The sequence below is a fragment of the Carettochelys insculpta genome, chromosome 3 (assembly GCF_033958435.1).
Source record: "Carettochelys insculpta isolate YL-2023 chromosome 3, ASM3395843v1, whole genome shotgun sequence".
Classification (NCBI taxonomy): domain Eukaryota; kingdom Metazoa; phylum Chordata; order Testudines; family Carettochelyidae; genus Carettochelys; species Carettochelys insculpta.
This window is the reverse complement of record NC_134139.1, coordinates 61,407,521-61,427,241: the sequence shown is the minus strand read 5'-3', so window position 1 is coordinate 61,427,241 and position 19,721 is coordinate 61,407,521. Positions and strand designations below refer to the sequence as shown.

The window sequence follows — 19,721 nt, the reverse complement described above, 5'->3', positions numbered from 1 at the left end:
TTCACAGAAATCTGAGACGAAAAGGACGGGCTAAAGTCTCCAAAAAGATTGCACAGAAACAAATCTTAACAAATCTTAAACTGGCAGAACACAAGAGGTTAGCCAAATGTACGTCATAAACATAAGTCCAGATTCTGCAAACATACTTGATTTCAGTAGAATTATTAATGTGTGTAAACTTAAATATATGCACACATGTATGCAGCACTGGGGCCTTTGTTAACAATTATCTGGTTCCATCATAATTTTAAGAAGAACTCTAATTAAAACAAAACAAAACAAAACAAAACAAAACACCCTTCATTTCAAATTAGTCACCTTTCATTGTCTAGATACAAAGCACAGCATGCAAAGCATTTCAGGTCTAGACTAAGGCCAAGTAGAGAATAGAACTAATATGCAAGAAGCAATGCCCATTTGTTTTAAGGGAAGTGCTTTATGTTTTTCTGTGTGAGAATATTTTTGTTACAATCATATCTATGAGACAAGTAGATTTTAAGGTAGGCTGGTATATTTTCTTGATGAATGTTAAAGGATGAATTGTGACAAGAAATCAAGCACCAAGTGTACTGGGTATGATATATGAAAACATAGCTTATTTTATGTTTAATTCAACAAAATAAGAATTTTTAAAAACTGAGTAATCATTGAACAAATCTGTCTTTCAAACAAGTGTGTACGTCCAGTTTTATGCTGGCTCATAGCAAAATATGTTCTCATGGTAAATCTATGAGTGATGAAAAAGCTACCAATTTTACTCTTTAATAGCCAGAAGTGTCATCTTGACCCATTTTTAAGAAAAATGGCATAAATGATAGAGCAATACAGGCAAACACTTATATAAAAATAAAAAATGTTTAAAGGCTTTTAAAATAGATATTAAGAAAAAACTGTTAAGGATGCACGTACAGTGAAATGAAGAACATGACTTTTATCCCAAGATACCTGTATTATACTTCCAGACAACTCATCTGCCCAGAGAGAGCAGTAAAAACATAAACGCTACCCCAGCAGTTCTGTTCCAACAGCATCTGTTAATTCACTCCATTTATAAAATACATATTGACAAAGACAACTGAACTGGGACCAAGGAGATTTGATTTGGTGTGAGAAAGTCAATTCAATGTGATTTTGTTAAAGGGCTCCTGAAGGCAAATAAAAGAGTTAAAGTAATAAAGTACATAAAGAGATATTTTACAGTCAGACCCATCTTGTTGCAGCTGCACAATGAGCTTGCCATGCAAGTGGGTCTCGTTTAGGAGCAATATTGTGTGGTTTCTATGTTGATGTTGTGGATTTGGCAAGTGGGGTGATGGGGAGCAAACAGGATACTGTTTGTGTAGTTCAAAGGCATAGGAACCATTGGAAAGAACTGTGATGCTGGAAGGTTTAGCCCTTTTCAACACATCACAGTGGTATGGGAAATCTGATTTCACGAAACGTCATGAGCTTGGTTTTTCAAATCTGGGTATCAAAATTAGGGTACTAATGCCACAGCTAAATGCTCTCACTGACAGGTAGGTCACCAAATACCTATTTTAGTCAATTCAGGGCCAATATGAACACACAAAAGGGGGACTGGGTGCTGCAAATTACAATTTCCCATGTTTAAAAATTGAATTTTCCAATTTCTAGAAGACAATTAGCAAAGAATATTTTCCTTCTGACTGAAAAGACCTAATATTAGTAGGCTTTTCTTTCTTTTTTTTCCTGAATACATGTAGTTTGTTAAAAGGGATAGTTATGCTGAATAGCTACTTATGGTTGTTAATAACAACTAGCTCCTCAATCTGTAGATAATACGTATTCCTGACATGAGGACTGTAATAAATGCAGGAGACTGGAATAAATTACTTCTTAAGATCCTTTCCAGCTCTAGGATTGCACCTCAAACTGTTTTGCAGAAGAGGTAAGGCTCATTGTCCATTTACAAACGGAAACAAATGGTGAATTGATTTGTTAAGGTCATACAGAAACTCACAGATAGTGCTAGCAGGAGAACCCAGAAGTCTGGAGTCTCAATCAGTGACTAATTCACTTTTGTCCCCATCACTCTTGTTTTTATCCCGGTGAAGAGCTCAGGTGGATCAGAGAAACCAGCTCTTTGTTTTTCACCTCTTTTTTCCCTTTAAGATCTTAATTTTAGATTATTATAATTTTATGTGCAACAGTTGAAGTATCAGTCCAGCTGCAACATTGTCATCACTTTATCAAATGGAATGCCTAGCTGGTAAGACAGTTGGACTGGGTACAGCAGATAGGGACAGGTGACTTGATCTGATGGTTAGAATTGATTATTTAAAAAAGCTATGGGCTATTTTGTCCAGCCTCTGTATGGGTGCACAAACAAGGGCGAGGGTCCAAATAGACTCATTCCCCCCTTTGTCCTATTTGTTTACACCCAAAGACCCAGGAACAGTGGAAATCCTTGTGCTGAAACTCATGAGGACTAAGCAAGGCTAGCAGAAAAAGTGTCTGCAATGGGGTAGGGAGATTACTGGAGTGGGACCAGACAAAGAAAAGGGCAGATGGAACACCTCCCTTGGTTTCCTGAAGATCCAGGACATACTGTGCCGGTGTGAAGCCCCACAGCTAAAACACATGCTGGGGCATGTCACAACATAGCTCCTATATTTTCATAACACATCACACAACTTCTTCTCAAAAGGCAAAAGAAAGAGCGAGAGAGGTGATAGTGGGATACGGAATGAAATGCCCACATCCAGAATGATCTTCCAGCTAGTAGGGTGGGGTCAGGTGGGAGTTGAGTCTGCGTTTTAATGAAGGGGAAACATCTACCATACACCCATATGATTCATTTCAGAGTGGCCAATGACAGGCTAAGGCTGGGGAAGCAGAGAGCCATCCGTGTTCAAACTGGACCTCTCTATACAGTACATTTTGGTGGTAATTTAAGAGCTCACCTGGGTGAGGTCTGTGCGCTGTTCCCTTGTTTCCATTGCCACAGCATACCATCTCTTTGCTTACTAAGAGTCCGCCACAGCACTGCTGACTGAAGCCATCATGGAGTGATCCATTACAGCAGATCTGATTCCCCGACGTGGAATAAGGAATCCCCTGGCAGCAAGAATCACCGATTCCAACGGCAACCCTATTTTGGTCTTCATTAGAGCAGCACACTTCTCCTGTTAATTTACGGATAAAACTGGTGATTTTGTGCTTGGGGCTATTGAAATCTATGAGAGAATTCACATTGACTGCTGTGGATATTGGATTGGGGTCATCGTCAATTATCTCTACATACAAATCACACTACATGAAAACACAGACTCTTGAACAGTGTCATTGCTACACTATAGAGAGCTGTCACATTATCAATGTTCATAACACCCTCACTCCCACAAATACGCAGGCACCAAGGCAGGGGCTAAGCTCTCTGAAAATGTGGCTCAGAAGGCATTTATTCCAATACAAGCAAGACAAAATCTGCACAGAGAAGCAAAACACTTCTCAAAAACCTCCAATGTTTGTACACATTGTTAGCTGGATTTGTATTGGTTTAATACTTGTAGCATAGGCAGCCACAACGTAATGAAGAATTCACTTTTGATGGCTGCCAATTACTGCCATTTATGACAGGTTTCAGAGGTAGCTTTGTGACTTTGTCCTCAACCACAACTATTGCAGATTTGGGGATAATTTATACTCTCAAGCCAGAAGCACTGTTATGGGTATGGCCTCGCAGTACGCCAACATTTTTATGACTGACTTAGAACAAAGTTTTCTCACATCTCATTACCAAGTGTCCCTCCTCTACCTGCATTACATCGATGACATCTTCATCATCTGGACCCACAGGAAGAAGGCCCTTGAAGAATTCCACTGGGATTTCAACAATTTGCACCCCACCATCAACCTCAGTGTGGATCACTGCACATAAAAGATGAACTTCCTGGACAATAAAGCGCACATAAGTGATGGTCACATAAACTCCACCCTATACCAGAAACCTATTGACTGCCTCTACACACCTCCGGCTTTCATCCAGAACATATCACACAATCCACTGCCTACAGACAAGATACAATCTCATTTGCACCAATCCCTCAGGCAGAGGCAAACACTGACAGGATCTCTATCAAGCATTGTTAAAACTACAGTAACCTCCAGGGGAAGTGAAGAAGCACACTGACAGAGCCACGTAGGTACTCAGAATTCATCTATTTAAGGACAGACCCAGCAAAGAAAACCACAGAATGCCAGTGGCCATTGCATGCAGCCCCCAGCAAAAGCATTTGCAACACATCATCAAGGATCTACAACCTATTCTAGATGATGAACCTGTGCTCTCACAGATGTTGAGAGGCAGGCCAGTCTCTGCTTACAGACAACCACCCAACCTAAAACACATATGCACCATCAGCTGCATATCTCACAATAGGAACACTAACCCAGGAACCAATCCCAGTAACAAACTCTGTTACCAGCTCTATCCACACATCTACTCGAGTGACACCATCATAGGACCTAACTACATCAGACATACCATCAAAGGCTCATTCATCTGCACATCTACTAATGTGATATATGCCATCCTGTGTCAGCCATGCCCCTCTGCCAGGTATTCTGGACAAACTGGATTGTCTCTACGCAACCGAATAAAGAACATGAAGAATGGTAACACAAAAACCACTTGGAGAGTACAGTCACAGACTTGAATGCTGTCATCCATAAGTAAAAAGCAAAAACCAAAAAACAAACAAAACAAAAAAAAAACCACCAAAAACCAAACATTCAAAAAAAGACGGTAACATGAAACTGCTCAGCTGGAATTCATATGCAAATTTAACACCATCAGAATGTGTCTGATTAGGAACTGGTAATGGCTCTGTCACTACAATATCCACATTCACCCTAACAGAATTCACTAACGCTCCCATCTCTCTATCAGTTTCTTTTTCTTTCACTTCATGCATCTGATGAAGTGAGTTGCAAGTCATGAAAGCTTATATCATAATACAATTCTTAGTCTTTAAGCTGCCACTCCCTGTTGGTTTTACTCCCATTGATGATGGTGGGTTTTGCTGGGATTAATTGTGTGCCAGAGATGGAGACAAGATTGCTAATTCATTCAGTGCAGGGCACAAAACAGCCATTCAATTACAACACTGTTCATTCACCACCATTTTGGGCTGAATTTGAAACAGTGACCTAAGAGTGAAGGTTCTGTAAAAGGGAATATTTGGTGTGGCCTGAAACCTGATACTGCAGGGCTTGAAAAGAAGAAAGGGAAGCAGAATAGCTATTATGGCAGCATTCTGCTTTTCAGGACAGCCAGCAATTCTGACAAAATATTCCAAACTCTGGTTACTTTTTTAAGCAATTTTCTCTTGTTCTTTTAGCTCCATTTTCCTCTGTGTCAGACACAGCTCAAATCTTCTCCTGAAAGGATGAGTGTTCCAATAATGACTTTAAACCCCATGAAGCGATTGCCAGACAGAAAATATGTACTGATGACATTCAAGGCTGAGCACTATTTCTCTTTGCTCAGAATTCGTTGGTAGACAATGTGACCTGTGAGGGGTAGTGTTATTTCTTTCACTCTGCTTACAGAGTGTGTCTTCTCATATTAGATTTGGGGTGCATTTTGGCACTTCAGCTGCTTCAGTGTCACAGAACTGAGACTCCTACCTTCCTAATTTGTAATCTTCATGCAGTTAGCACAATATGCCTTTGTACATCTAGTGCCATCAAGCTGGCCAAACAACATCTGGGAAATATGTATTCCTAGGGAGTACCCTCTATAAATATCTTTATCAAATAAAGTCAATAATAAACAAAAATGCAAGAACAAATATTTCCAGTATAACATATATAATTTATTTAGACACTTAGCCATATTTTCCTTCATTTCTCAGAATCTAATTTAATGACTGCATAGCAATAGGCTCTAAAACAGTGAATGTAGGTTACATGAGTTGGAAATAAAACTTTTTTTTTTTTGTAAAGGACTATTAGACATTAGACATAAAGGATCAGTAACCTTCTCATTAACCTCTCAAAATGGGATCCATTCCAAGCTAGATTCAAGAATGTTTTCTCTCTGAAAACTACCATGCAGTCTTACAAGTTAATTGTTATCCTTATCAAAGAGTGACCCACATTAACATTTAGCTTGAGGTTATTAGCATATTTATAAAAAAAAGAAAGAAAAGTGACCAACATTGTTCATGTTGTTGCCCCTTGGAATAAGAAAAAAGAGGGAGTATATGTGCAACACTGAATATATATAGAAAAAATATTTGCAAATCGTGCAAATATTAACAGCTTCCCACTTGAGGATTACCGACTGAACATGAACTATTTTCAGACACAAGACTGTTTGTGTCACTATGCTTTTCTTTCCTGATGTAAACAACATTAAGCTAGTTAACACAGACCACTGGATGGGGATAGAGGTCACAGAATATAATGTTCCCATTTCAGTACATTGAGATTAATGAGCCAGCAAAATACTTTCCTCTGGTTTTTCTATGGGAGCATTTTTCTGATGACATCATGGTAGACACTCTAATATTGTGATATATGAATTCCTTTTCAAGGGATTGGAGCTCAGAATGTGCTGAACATTTTGGCAGAAATTCAAGTACTTCTGAGCATAGACAGCGCATGACATCTCATGGGTAATGCATCCATTTTAGCTCCTGAACTGTCAACTGACTGCAAAGAGATTTGCGTACTAAACACTCAACAAAAAGTCCTTTCAAGGGCTACCAGGCCTACAGTATTTGAATAAAAATCAGTAACCTAAATGGGAAAAGACTGAGAAGTCATACTTCATGATAAAAATACACTTGGGGTTTGCAGCTTCAAATTTTGCCTTGTAAACACCTCAGAACAGGCGAAATAAAGCAACTTATTATCGCACATTACAATATTGTACAGGGTCTACATACTCTGGTTGTTCATACGCCAGAAAATTGGGATGTGGTGGGGAGAGGAAGCACATTTTGACAATTAGGTGATTAGCTGCACAGAAGCCCTTATGTCTCAGTTTTCAGTCCTGCATAACTACCCAGTCCCTAAGATGAAAGTGAGTGGCGGCACTGGTATATTGCAGAACCACCATCTTTTCACCCATCCCTCAACTTAACAGATCATCTGAGGTGCCTGAAGTGATCTATTTATCCAACAATTCTTGAGTTTAAGGTGTTCTCAGGTGAGGATCTAGAGAATCCGGTATTTATTTTTGTACAGACTTCCACTACACTATATTTTGAAACAGACACAGTAATTCATTAGCAATATATTTGGCTCTAATGATGGTTTGGGTCCACACTTAGCATTCCACAGTGCCTCACATGTTTCTGGTGCCACTACGTTCTCTTTCACATGGGGCTTAACCCAACGTTCACCAAAATCAATGGGAAAAACTTGAATTTCCTTTAACAATGCAGGCAGCTACCCAGCTATTCCTAGATTGGACACATGTGAATGCCATTCAGCATTATAACTCATTTATACGTGTTATACGTGAGTCAGATGAGCATGTCACGAGTGAGTCTGAGCATGCTGGAGAGCATCTTTGCTTGAGGTTTCTTTTGAGGAGGTGGATTAAGTGGGACTGTTCCTTTACTTCCTGTAGGGGTGCAGTTTGTTTACGACTGATACTTATTTGTCATCTTTTTCATTACTTTCAATTTGTAATACATGCATGTAAATAAGGATGATAGGTGCAAAACAGAAATAAAATCATCCAGCCAATGAACTGGAGACCTAAGACAGAGTGGCCAGGTCAAAGAAGAAATATGGAATGTTGTCTCTTTACCCCTTCACTATATATTAACACAATAATATTTAGAAGTTGAATCTGTCTAGTCCAGCAGCCATGCAACCTGAGCAGTACCAGATGAGAGAATCTGGACCATGGGGCATCAGTATTTTCCAGCAGCATTAGCAAAACTTCCACTGCTTACTGGGCTCTTAGAAGACATTTAGGGGCAAATCACAGCTAAATATCAGCACAGAACACTGAGAGACTAGACTGGTGGCTGTAAACAAACTTGGCCACACCTATGATAAGTGGTCATCTGGCCAACTAAAAACATGCCAGATTGCAGATGTTGCCAGATTAGAGTGTGCCAGATCAGAGAGGCTCAACCTGTACTCGTAAATGATATTTTATATATTAAACGTAATTTGAAATGGAAAATTAGAAGACTCCAATATGAAGCAGAATGTAAAAAAATTACAAATGATTACAGTTAGAAACACAGGCAGCCTATTTCACCTGAGAATCTTTCTGCATTTGGATGGAGACTCAGCTGCAGCAGTATTAACACCAGGAGCACCTGACAGATGGTGAGCTTGCCACCTAACACAGATAGTTGCAATACAAAGAGCAAACTATCAGATAGAGACAGGTAGTGGTGAAGCTACCCACACTTCTCTGTATGTATCATAGGCACTCAAGGACTAATGGCCCTTGTTCCAGGAGTAGGGAGATGGACCAGCAGATGAGTAAGTCACAGAAAAGACATAGCACCATGAAATGTCCTGACAGCGTCCCTATTAAGCAGAAGTGTCCTCCCCATAAAGCAGCAGTTATTGTTATAAAGTATCATTCAGGTTAAATTCATTCTCTGGGAAATGACCCAATTAGAAGGATTTATCAGTTATGCATTTCCTGCATAAGTAGTGTGGACTGTGTTTAAGCAGCAATGTCAGGGCAATTTCTCATTGCCCATTCCATGGTGCCACAGAACACTTGCTCATCTTTAAATGGTACCTAAAAATCTCTGTAAATGCTGAATATATTAATACATATTCACCTCCCTTGGTTTAAGAGGTACGCCAACTGTACTGTGCAATTTTATTTCTTTCAAATGCTTGAAAGAAGTTGCCTCTTACCTTCTAATACCCTGGTGTAATACCCACCACAGCACTGATACTTTGGTTGCACAGCATGTATCTGACCACCACAGCAAACCCCCGGTGAATTAAGAATAAATGGAATGTACTTGTCCTCACAGCACTGGAAGCCAGGGTTATTGTTGTGCAGAATCCCATTACAACACACCTAAAAGTAGTTTAAAAAATAGAAAGCCAATATCAGTTAAACAAAACATAATGTACTCCCTGACAAAACAATGTGTATGAAAAATGTGTACGATAAATCCTCTCACTGATGCTAATATGAATGAAGACAAACAAAATGCAACACGGCTAAAGTCTTATGCCCTCCTGCATTATTAGACGTCAATAAACTACTGTTCACCTGACAGAATGCTGCTATTGTGTGGCCTTCGACCAGGCTGCACCTTAATAAAATACTCCATTAATATGAATTGTTTTCCCTAACTCCCTAGGCTGTTTGAGTTTCTTGGTGTGAAGTAGATTTCAATATATATATATATAAGATCTGCTCCACCTTCTTATATTCAATTTTTATTTTGATGAGACATATGAGCTGAAAACCTTACAACTAAGAAAACCAGGATGTTCCAATATGAGCTCTTGGGCTCCCTTTTCACATTAAAATAAGTAGTTTCATTCTTATAGCATATGATCATTTATGTATTAACAGAATTCTTCAGACAATGTGATCTCAAGAGAATACAATTTATATTCTTTTTCCAAAATGAAATTTACATGGAAATGAATTTTGAAAAAGTACTTTTAACTGTGGTCTTCTCTCCAGGTACTGTAGAGGAAATTATATGGTTGAACAATCAAATAATTATTTGTACACTCACTCCCATGCCGATAGACTGACAATCTGGGTACATAACAAATCATATAGTGCAGTTGGGAGAATCACAGTGAAATGTAACCTCAGAAGCTGTTCAGCACAGCTGTATTGGTTACAATGGATGCCTCTCATGGCTAGAAGAAAAAGGCAAGTTGGCAGTACAGCACAAATGTTTAATTGCTATCACCCCTTTCTTCTTTTTTGACACTGGGTCACCCAAGCCTGTACAATAGCCACATTCCAATTCAGCTCATCACAGGCACAAAGAAAGAAAGAAAGAAACCGAATGTGTATCTGTTCAAAAGGGTGCTCTGTTTGTCCAGTTCATTTAAATTCACTGTTGATTAAGAAAATAAAATAATTAAGAAAAAGTAGAAGGATTTACTCCCTAGGTTAGCAGCTGAAATATCTGAGAGAAGAAGGATCAAGTGATGTGAACTGATAAAAACAGAATTGTAGACATAATATTTATAACAACAGTGTGTGTATATTAATTATACATATACACACACACACTTCCTGTTAGAACATACACCGCATGCCATCATGCCCCTCTGCTCAGTCCTATCTTGTGTACATAACACTTTCTCTTTTACTGCCCATGTAAAAAAATAAATTGTATTCTTAACTGTCCTGTGAATTTCTGGCTTTCAAAGTGATATGCAGAGCCATGAGGTTAAAGGAATATAAAAATCAACAAAACTCTGTCCTTGGCGTTCCATGGTTTGAACCCCCACACACCCCACAAACAAGTAGAAGGGCTCCATCTCTGCCTCACTAAAGGATTACACAATGGCCTGAAGGGTATAGAGATGGGTGAAGCAATATAAAGGACGGGCACACCTTATAAAGGAGTGTAGTGATAGGAACACGCCTTCTGCTGCTTGGTGCTCCTCTGAGAAGGTGAAGCTTTATATCAACCCCAGTGCAAGGTTGTACTCAAATAACCCTTGGTTACCACTAAAGAAAAAATCAGCAAGAGGTCTGGTCAGTATTCAGCCAGTGTTCCTTCTCCATTCACATTTGTTATCTGATGGATCAAGAAGATTACCTGCAGTCTCAATACCTTCCCAGCTCCTCATAGGAACTTTGACACTATCAAATCAGCCGATATGTGTACCATTGACCCCAATGCAGACTGTATGAATTAGAAATTCTTCAGCCTTCCTAAGAATATCCCCTCCTCCTCATTTTATATTACTTCTCTTGGGACATCAGAGGAAGTATATAATCTAGTTACACAAGTAAAGAAGTAAAATTTATTCTTTAACCCTTCTTTCTTCCCACTTGTGGTCCCTTCTGATGGTGGTTTGCTTTGTAATCTACCTAATTTGGTTTCCTTCACATTTTTCAGTTACTGTTTCCTTGTCACCCAGAATGAAAAGCAGTGAGAACTTTATTACGTATTGTCTCCCCCTCAAACTGTGCAGAAATAGAATTATCGCACATCTTTGAATTAGTCAGAACAGGATTCTAAAGCTGCCATTTTATAGCTGAGCTGATGCTCTTCCTTCAAGCAATGCCATGAGCGGGCTGGACACAGCCCCTCTACATGCCTCAAAGAAATATTGTGAGGCTCGCTTTATTACTGATAGTACACAGTTTTGAGACCCTTGGATGGGAGGAGTTTTGCAGGTGTAAAGTATTATTATTGTTTCTTTGTTCCCAGCTAAACTCCCATGGGAAATGTTTTATCAGACAACCAGCTACATTCTCTGCATTTCAGTAGCTTCACATCCTTATTAAGTCTTCCTGATACGATTTCCCAACACTTCATGAAAGCTTCCAAAAAAACCAAACCACCAACCAAAGTCCCTGGTCATCGTTAAAATATGTCAGTCTTTTATCTGGAGTTACCAATAGATGTACTTGGTGCTATTTTATGTAGCTAGGTAACATCCTCTGCAGCCAGCTGTAAATCGTGAAATAGCACTTTTTTGGCAGCATTCAAAAGACAGTCTGTTACTCTTTGCATTGGTATTACACTCAAAGAATTTGCATTAGCAACCCATAAAATAAAATGTATTCATGTACTGTTAGGATTATGTCACAAACCAAATCAGCAAAGGAACTGAAAGTAATGGCTAAAGGTTATTATTATCTCATCCTCTTATATCTAGGTGTGGCAGCACATCCTGAATGGTGTAATGTTGCCCAGAAATTTGAGAACTTTGAAGTAATTAGACACAGTAGCCCACATACCTCACCAGGTCTGAGATTCCACCCTGCAGAAGGCTTGGACACACATACATGCTAGACAGAAGAATGTCACAGTGTACTAGATGCAGTGGTGTGTGGGGGGAGGCTTGTCCTTAGCTACAGTGGTTATACTTAAATGTATTGTTACATTAATTCATTTGCAAATTGATACCTGTGAAAATCTTACTATCCCACACTCACAGTGTAAATCCCCGTTGAACTGAATTTCCTGTGAACAGCAGGTGGTGATCGTGCTCCCTCTGCTCACAACAGGCATCCTTCACAGGTACTAGCTGGGAGCACTTGGTTGTTCAGGCATGCAGTTGTGTAAGGCAGGGGGCAGTCATGTTTATCTATCTTATCTCACACACACCCCTCCAGAGCTACCTAAAAGAATGGCAGATCTCAACAGACTTCATGGAATTCTTATAAGCTATGAGCTTGTTAAAAGCACATTCCTATGTGGGGCATGAACAATGTAGCCATGACTGATGTGTGACATTCTCATGAGGGCAAAAAATCTCTTATATTAGCAACTGCTGCTGGCTTTGGTTAATTGGACCCCGATAGTGTATAAAATCCCTGCTGTCAACTGGCTAGGCCATAGGAACTAAAAATTGCTTTTTCTGGCATTACCTATATGGGGATCTGGTACTGTGGTGAGAATCCAACAAGCCTTGCCCCCCAACCATTCCTCCTTCCAATCTGTTTCTTTCCTTGGACAATTAACATAGATATGAATTTTAAAACACGAGTAATAACTCTGTTTGCAATCCTGTATGCAGCCCCAGTAGAATCTGCAATTAGAATGTTATAGACCAAAGCCAGGCTCGTTGATGGCAGGGCCGGGGGTGAAGGAAGGGGCCTGGTGTTTCAAGGAGGCCTGGAGTTCCAGGCCCCTTTGAAACACCAAAGGAGCATCACTTGGTTACTCTGTGCAACTTTTGAGGTCTGGTAGGGCTGTTAAAGGCTGACAGCCCTTGGCTCTGCCTCTTGCCCCTGTGGCTCCACTCCCCACCTTGTCTCCAGGGCCCACGACGACTGGGGGCCCCGCTGATGAAAACTCACTATATTTTTGCACTGTACTCTTTTTTTGAAGCCAGGAATTGACCTGAGCATCTTGCCCAAACCTCAGAGATCCTACAATGGACTTTCCCACACTGCTGCCAGTGTTCACGTGACTGCTGACAGACTTGTAATCTGACTGAAATGTGCCTTGTCATGCCAAATTAATGTCTGAGAGTCCTGACTGTGATGTTGAGCTAAGTCAGAAGGTTAGGTATAAAGCCACTATTTTTGCTACTGTTCTTAAAGAAATGAGTCCTGACACTATTTTGAATAAATGGCATTCATGTATTAATTACGAAGAGTCAAGGGGTAAGCTTGCACTTCCTAGTAATGCCAGAGCTATGTTTGATTAGTTCATTAACAGCAGATTTATGTAGCTTGTCACTGCTGGAAATAAAAGTACTGCAGCTGTATTAACACTTCCATTTAGTCTCCTATTAGACACTGAGGTATATAACCATTGTCTGGTTATACCAAAAGGAGGACAGGAGACATCTGACATGGGTTTAACCAGGCCACAACTTTATTATTACATGAGTGGAACTACCTCGCAGGTAACAGCATACAGTGCAGATGCACGAATACTTGCTTATTCCATAATTCATGGGGTCGGGGAGGTGGAGGGTTTCCACCAGCTCCCCTTCTTTTCCCATCCAGATCCCTGAAAACCATTGCCAGGACCTTACTGTCTCTCCACACCCCACAGGAGGGGTAAGACAGTCTGTAATAATGGAAGTCAGCTTCCCACCATATCACTCATAGGAGGCCCAAACCACTCCCCCGTCTTCTCTTTTGCAAACACCTCTTTGTTAGTGCTTTTCCAAGCCATTCATCCAGTCATACACCTTTCCCATGGAGTACCTTCAATAAACATCCTCCTCACATGTAAATAATGAGTTTTAACCAATGAGCCTGCCTTCTTGCACTCTGGGGCTCCCCCAAACCCTATCCAGCTGGTCCAGAAGTTCTGGTCTCCCATAGCCATAGTACAGAGTTGGGACAACCACCCCCTTCCTAAACAACACTGAAACAGCCCAGCTCCGGGCAGAGTCCCCGGGAACAGAGCCCTCAAAGAGGACCAGAACCCCAAATGAATTTGTCTTACTCTGTGTGGAAGTTTTACACAGAGAAATCTTATAAGTTATAAGAAAGAAAGAAGTCAGACAGACAAAGGCAGAAAAGAAAGTTGTATTACAGTACATTCAAACAGATTTAAGAATACTCAACAAGTGCAGAATGAATTAACTAGGACTAAATTTAGGACCTGATTCAAAGGAAAATGAACTCAACAGGAGTCTTTCCATTAAACTTCACTGGATGAGGCATTAAACTACCTTTTTCATGGTCCTCTGCATGTGTTAAAGCTAACAAGTGTCTCACATATAGTACAGGATTATTTGACACATTGCATTCCAATTACTAAAGTGTTAGTTTCTTTGTTAGGGATGGATTTACATTCAACACTCTTAATTTACAGATAAGGAACAAAGAACAAGTTCCCTTTGTTGCAATATCCCATAACATCAAGCTGACACAGCAATATGTCACCCTTTGCTCAACAGATAAGGAAAAATGTTGACCCATAACACATGATCCCCAGTTTCATTACATACTAATGGCTTGATTGTCCTCTCACTTAACACATGTGCAAAGCCAGCATAACTCCATTTAAGTCAATGAGATTACTCCAGATAAAACTTGTGTGAGTGGCAAATTAGACTCACTTTCTTCTACTTAAAATATATAATTAATAAAAAAAGAATGAAATTCCAGGTTGGCTGAAGGAGAGTCCATGCTATATTTCAAAGGTGTCTCTGCCAATATTTGCCCCAGTTACCATGAGTTAAAGCCCATATGAGAAGTAGCTGATGGAGAAGGAAAGAGAAGAACGTAGCTCAGGATGGGGTGTCTGTGACCAAAGTTAGATGACTGCTGTTTAGCAAGCAGATCTGGCTCAAGAGGCATGTGTTAGCTAAAGTATTGAAATTGATGTGAAAAAGAGCAAGAGGAGTTGGAAAAAAACTAATTTTGGTTTAGGAGTGAGGATATGAAGTAATCAGGTTTCCATGAAAGGAGAGTGAGCGGAAAAAAAAAATAACCACATGTAGTTCAACAGGGTCATCTAAGGTCCCCATAGAAAGACCTCAGAAGCACACCAGTGACAACTGCATTTGAAAATCCCAGGTCTTTTTCAAAGTCTCTTTACCCATTTAACGAAAGCCCTTTCCAGCTTAGTGGGTCTTTGCCCACGAAAGCTTATGCACCAAAATATCTGTTAATCTATAAGGTGCCACAGGACTTTTTGTTGTTCTTTCCAGTTTGGTTGTGTCCCAACAGCTCATGTAGACATGGTCCCCTCTAATCATTCACACAGTTTCGCTCTCTGTATTCTGAGGCCAAATTTTATGTGGATGTCTGGCTCAGTGGAAGATAATTGAACACCATCAAGTGGGTGTGACTATTATTTGCATTTCAGAAGCAGAATGGGCAGGACATGCCCTTAAACATTCAAACCAGAGTTGTGCTAATCATAGGTATTTTTGATTTGTTGAGGTGGTAAATATCTTCAGAAAAAAATTGTTTTCAATCAAAACTGAAAATTTCTAGATTGAAAACTTGAAAAAAATCCAAAACATTTCAATCACAAAACATTAAATTCCACCCAAAATTAAATATTACAATTCAATTACAGTGTTATTTCAAAAGGAGAAACAGAAACCTTTCATCTAGAAATGAAATGTTCTGACTTTTTCAAAATATTTTAAGGGATTGTTTAGTTTGGGTTATTTTTAACGAAACAATTTGTTGAAGCAACGTAAGTTGATTACAAGTTCAATCAACCTGAACATGAAGATTTTGTCAAAAGTTTCAGCTGAAAAATTTCATCCAGTTATAATCCACATGATGTTTCCCACAGTGATTCCCACAGGCCCTTGGGGACAACTAGCAGTCTGTATAACAGCAGGCTAAGTTTTGGGTTATGATTAGGTCCCACAGTAGCGGAGAATAAGGGGAAAATATTTTAACTAAGTCATCAACAGGAATGAGTTAATGTTTTATATAAGTCTATGTGCCATGGCAGTCTTTGCCCTTTGGCCCATCTCAAATATCCTAGGCACTACTATGCCTGTTTGCAGCACCGTACTGAGGCCTCCCCACCAGTTCACCAGTACAATCTTGGGCAGTAAAATACAATTAGGCTGTGTCTACACTAGCCTCTTCTTTCGAAAGAACAGGCCCCAATTCAAAGCAGCGCGTGGTGCATCTACACATGCCATGCGCTCTTTCAAAGATGAAATCGACGTTAGGTGCTACAGGAATCAAAACCGCTCTTGCAAACAGAAAACAGGAAGAGGCCGCTCTTTCAACATCTTTTTTCGAAAAACGACGTGTGCAGACACTCTGCGTTCCACTTTCTCGAAAAAGTGAGGTCTGCCATGGCGGTGATCAGCTGTTAGGCGGAGAAGTGGTGCCCAGTCCCTGCGGGGCTCTATAGTCTGTGTGTGCAGCTTCTATTAAAGCTGCATGGACCAAGAAACTCTGTTGCAGGAAGCTGAGTGCGTGCAGGCAGCAGCTGCTACATGTGCTGCCCCTGCACACCTCAGTGCATCCCTGAGCAGCCTCCTGCTTGTGATGGCCACCAGCCAGCCACGTGAAGAGCCCCACAGCCCCCCTCTGAGCACACCCAGGGCTCCCAAGAGTCCAGCCGGGGGGGGGAAGTGCACCCCCTCCTGGACCAAGCTCGAGCTCCAGGACCTGCTGGGGCTCTGGCAGGAGGTGGAGTTGCTCCAGGTGATGGGGAGCAAGCAGCAGAATGCAGCCGCATTTACCTAGCTGGCAGGGGGCATGACTACCCGGGGCCACCCTGCCCGCACTCCTGACGAGGTCAGGAGTAAGGTGAAGAAGCTGCGGGAGGGTTACACCTAGGATCAGGACTCAACCAGCCTTTTGGGGGCCGCTCCCGCTTCCTGACCCTATTACAGGGAGCTTGGGAGCATCCTGGGCCTCTGGAACACCTCCTTCTCACCAGCCCTCCTGGACACCTTGGCCGAGGAGCCACAGCCGGGAGGGGAGCAGGAGCCAGGACCAGTGGCCAGCAACACCACCAATGCCAGAGATGGATCCAACCTCAGCTGGGGACTGGTCCAACGAGGAGCGGGAGCTGGCCATAAACTTCCCCTCACATACCTCCAGCTGGGCATTGGCCCTACCTCCCCATATTTCCCACTGGGGACCCTAGATGAGGGGTGGGCATGGGACCCGGGCCCAGCATGGGCGATGCCCTTCCACCCCTGCGCCAGAGTGATGACCCACAAGGTACGCCACCTAGGTGCACCTCCCCCTGTAAATAGCTAGTACCCGCATGGTAAATAGCCATTCTGTTATGTTTAGCTGTAAGAATTACACACACAGTTTTTACAGTTAACAATACACTGGTTTATTTTTCCAAAACCCCTGTGTGCTTGGTGGGGGGCCGTGTGCAGGAGCTGGGTGGGATTGTACGGGAGGCCCTCCAGGGGTGGCTGGGGTGGCATTCACTGGGGTCCCTGATCAAAGTACTGGTGCAGGGCCTCATGGATGTGGATCCTGTCCTGGTGGTTCTGGCAGCCAGCTGGGGGTATGGCCCATACCAGCCTCAACCACCTAGCCCTGCATGAGGGCCACCCCCTTACTCTCCATGATATTGGGGACCGCACAGCTGGAGCCCATGGACAGAAGGTCAAGGGGACATTGACGATGCCCATGCCAGGCGGATGAGGAGACAGAACCACCTCCTCTTCAAGCGGCCGAAGTTGCACTCAATCACCTGGTGGGCATGGTTGAGCTGGCCGTTGAAGCACTCTTGGCTCGGGGGGCATGGCCCATATAGGGTCACATAAGACAGGGCTGGAGTGGGTATGTGGCATCAGCCACAAGGCAGAGGGGCATGGTGGTGTTCCCAAGTGGGATCTAACTTTAGGAGATGTAGGTCCCTGCCTTCAACTGGCAGCACAAGACCAAGTTCTGGAAGACCTGCACATCATGGTGCAGCCGGGCCAGCCTGCACGTGTGTCCTTGAACCAGCTCTGGCTGTCCACCATGGCCTGCAGGACCGCGGAATGGCAGGCCTTCCTGTTTATGAATTGTCCTCTGCTGAGCTCTGGGGTGCAGATAGGCATGTGGGTCCCATCGGGGCCCCTGAAGCAATTTGGGAAACCCAGTGTGGCAAAGCCCATGATGGCCTTGTCCAGGTCCCCTATGCGGACAACGCTCTGGAGAAGCATTGCATTTAGATCACAGACCACCTCTGGGTGGTGGGACATAGGCAATTGTGAGGGTGTGCAGGGTGTGCCTGCCCCCCTCAGCCCCAGCCTGCGCCCTCTGCCCCCAGTGGTTGCATGCCCAGACCACCTTACCTTCAGCACGAAGACCCCAACTGTGGCCTTGCCCACACCAAATTGGTGTCCCATGGAGCAGTAGCTGTCTGGAGCGGCCAGCTTCCAGACAGCTATCATGACCTTCTTCTCCACAGGGAGGGCATGCCGCAACCAGGTGTCCTGGTGTCTCAGGGTCGGGGTCAGCCACTGGCAGAGCTCCAGGAAGGTCTGCCGCTGCATCCTGAAATTCCACAGCCACTGGTCATCATCCTACTCCCCCGTGACCAGTTGCTCCCATCTTTTGGAGCTGGTGGGGTGGCTCCAGAACTGGCAGAGTGCTGGGGGTGGGGGCTGGAGGATCCCATGGTCTGGGGTGTCCCCTTCTGCAGGGCAGCCACCAGTACCACAGCCAGCAGGGTGCTAACTCTGCTGGTGGCTGCCAACAGGGTGTCGAGCTGCTGCTGCTCCATGGCCGTTCCTGTGGGCGCTGTGTCTGCAGGGCTTGTGGCATCTCCGCTGGCTTCACGCTGTGCAGGCCAAGTGTGTTTGGGAGGGGCCCTTTAAAGGTGCGGCTTGATGAGGTCCTGGAAGGGCTCAGCCACCCTGAGACCCCACCTGCAGCGTTTCCTGGCCCTTTCTTTCCCAACAGGCTATTGGTGAGTGTAGACACTCTCTTTGATGTCCTGGACAGCCACTTTAGACGTGGTGTGTGGCCCTTTCAACGGTGCTCGTCAATGGTGCCAGCCCAGCCCACGTGTAGATGCTCCCCTTCAAAAGGGTGTCTTTCGACCACTCTTTTTCGAAAGAGCGCTCTAGTGTAGACGTAGCTTTAGAGATAAGCTTCCCTCTTACCCCGCTTTGAGGGGAGTGAGAAGGAAAGATCTCATTTTGATATCCTATCTCTGGTAACCCCTCTTCCCCCACCACCACCAACTTCCTCCCCAGCACTTTCTTCCTGTCCTGAATAGTTCAAACGAGATGGGCTGATTGCTCTTTGAATACATTTACACTGGAAAAAAAAAAAGGTGGTCAGAGAGTCTCAGAGACTAAGCCAGCTGACTTGGATGGGGAGCTAAAATTGCAGTGCAGACACTGGGGCTCAAGTTGGAGCCTGAGACACCTACCGCCAACATTTCAGAGCCCGGGCTCCAGACCCAAGCCCAAGTGTTTTGCACTATAATTTTAAAGTCCTGCTGCCCAAGACTCAGGAGCCCAAGTTGCAGCCACTTTGTGGGGGTTTTATCCCAGTGTAAGTATACGCACCTATTAACTCATCAGCATCCTGCCTAATTAAGCCATGAAGTAGGTCTCCTCCCCTACTATTCAAGAGGCAGGGATAGCCAGTACCTTCGTGACCAGAATGCTGGCTCAGCTGGAGGCTGCTA

General features: G+C 42.8%; 1 protein-coding gene across 1 annotated transcript in view; it reads right to left on the bottom strand.

The window, feature by feature from the left end:
- Positions 1-19,721, bottom strand: part of USH2A (usherin) — a 581,084-nt gene that overhangs the window by 132,483 nt on the left and 428,880 nt on the right. The window contains exons 48-49 of the mRNA XM_074989966.1: positions 8,872-9,040; positions 2,925-3,146 (exon numbers count right to left, since the gene is read on the bottom strand). Of these exons, the coding sequence (XP_074846067.1) occupies positions 2,925-3,146; positions 8,872-9,040 (391 nt within the window). The remainder of the gene's footprint in view (positions 1-2,924; positions 3,147-8,871; positions 9,041-19,721) is intronic.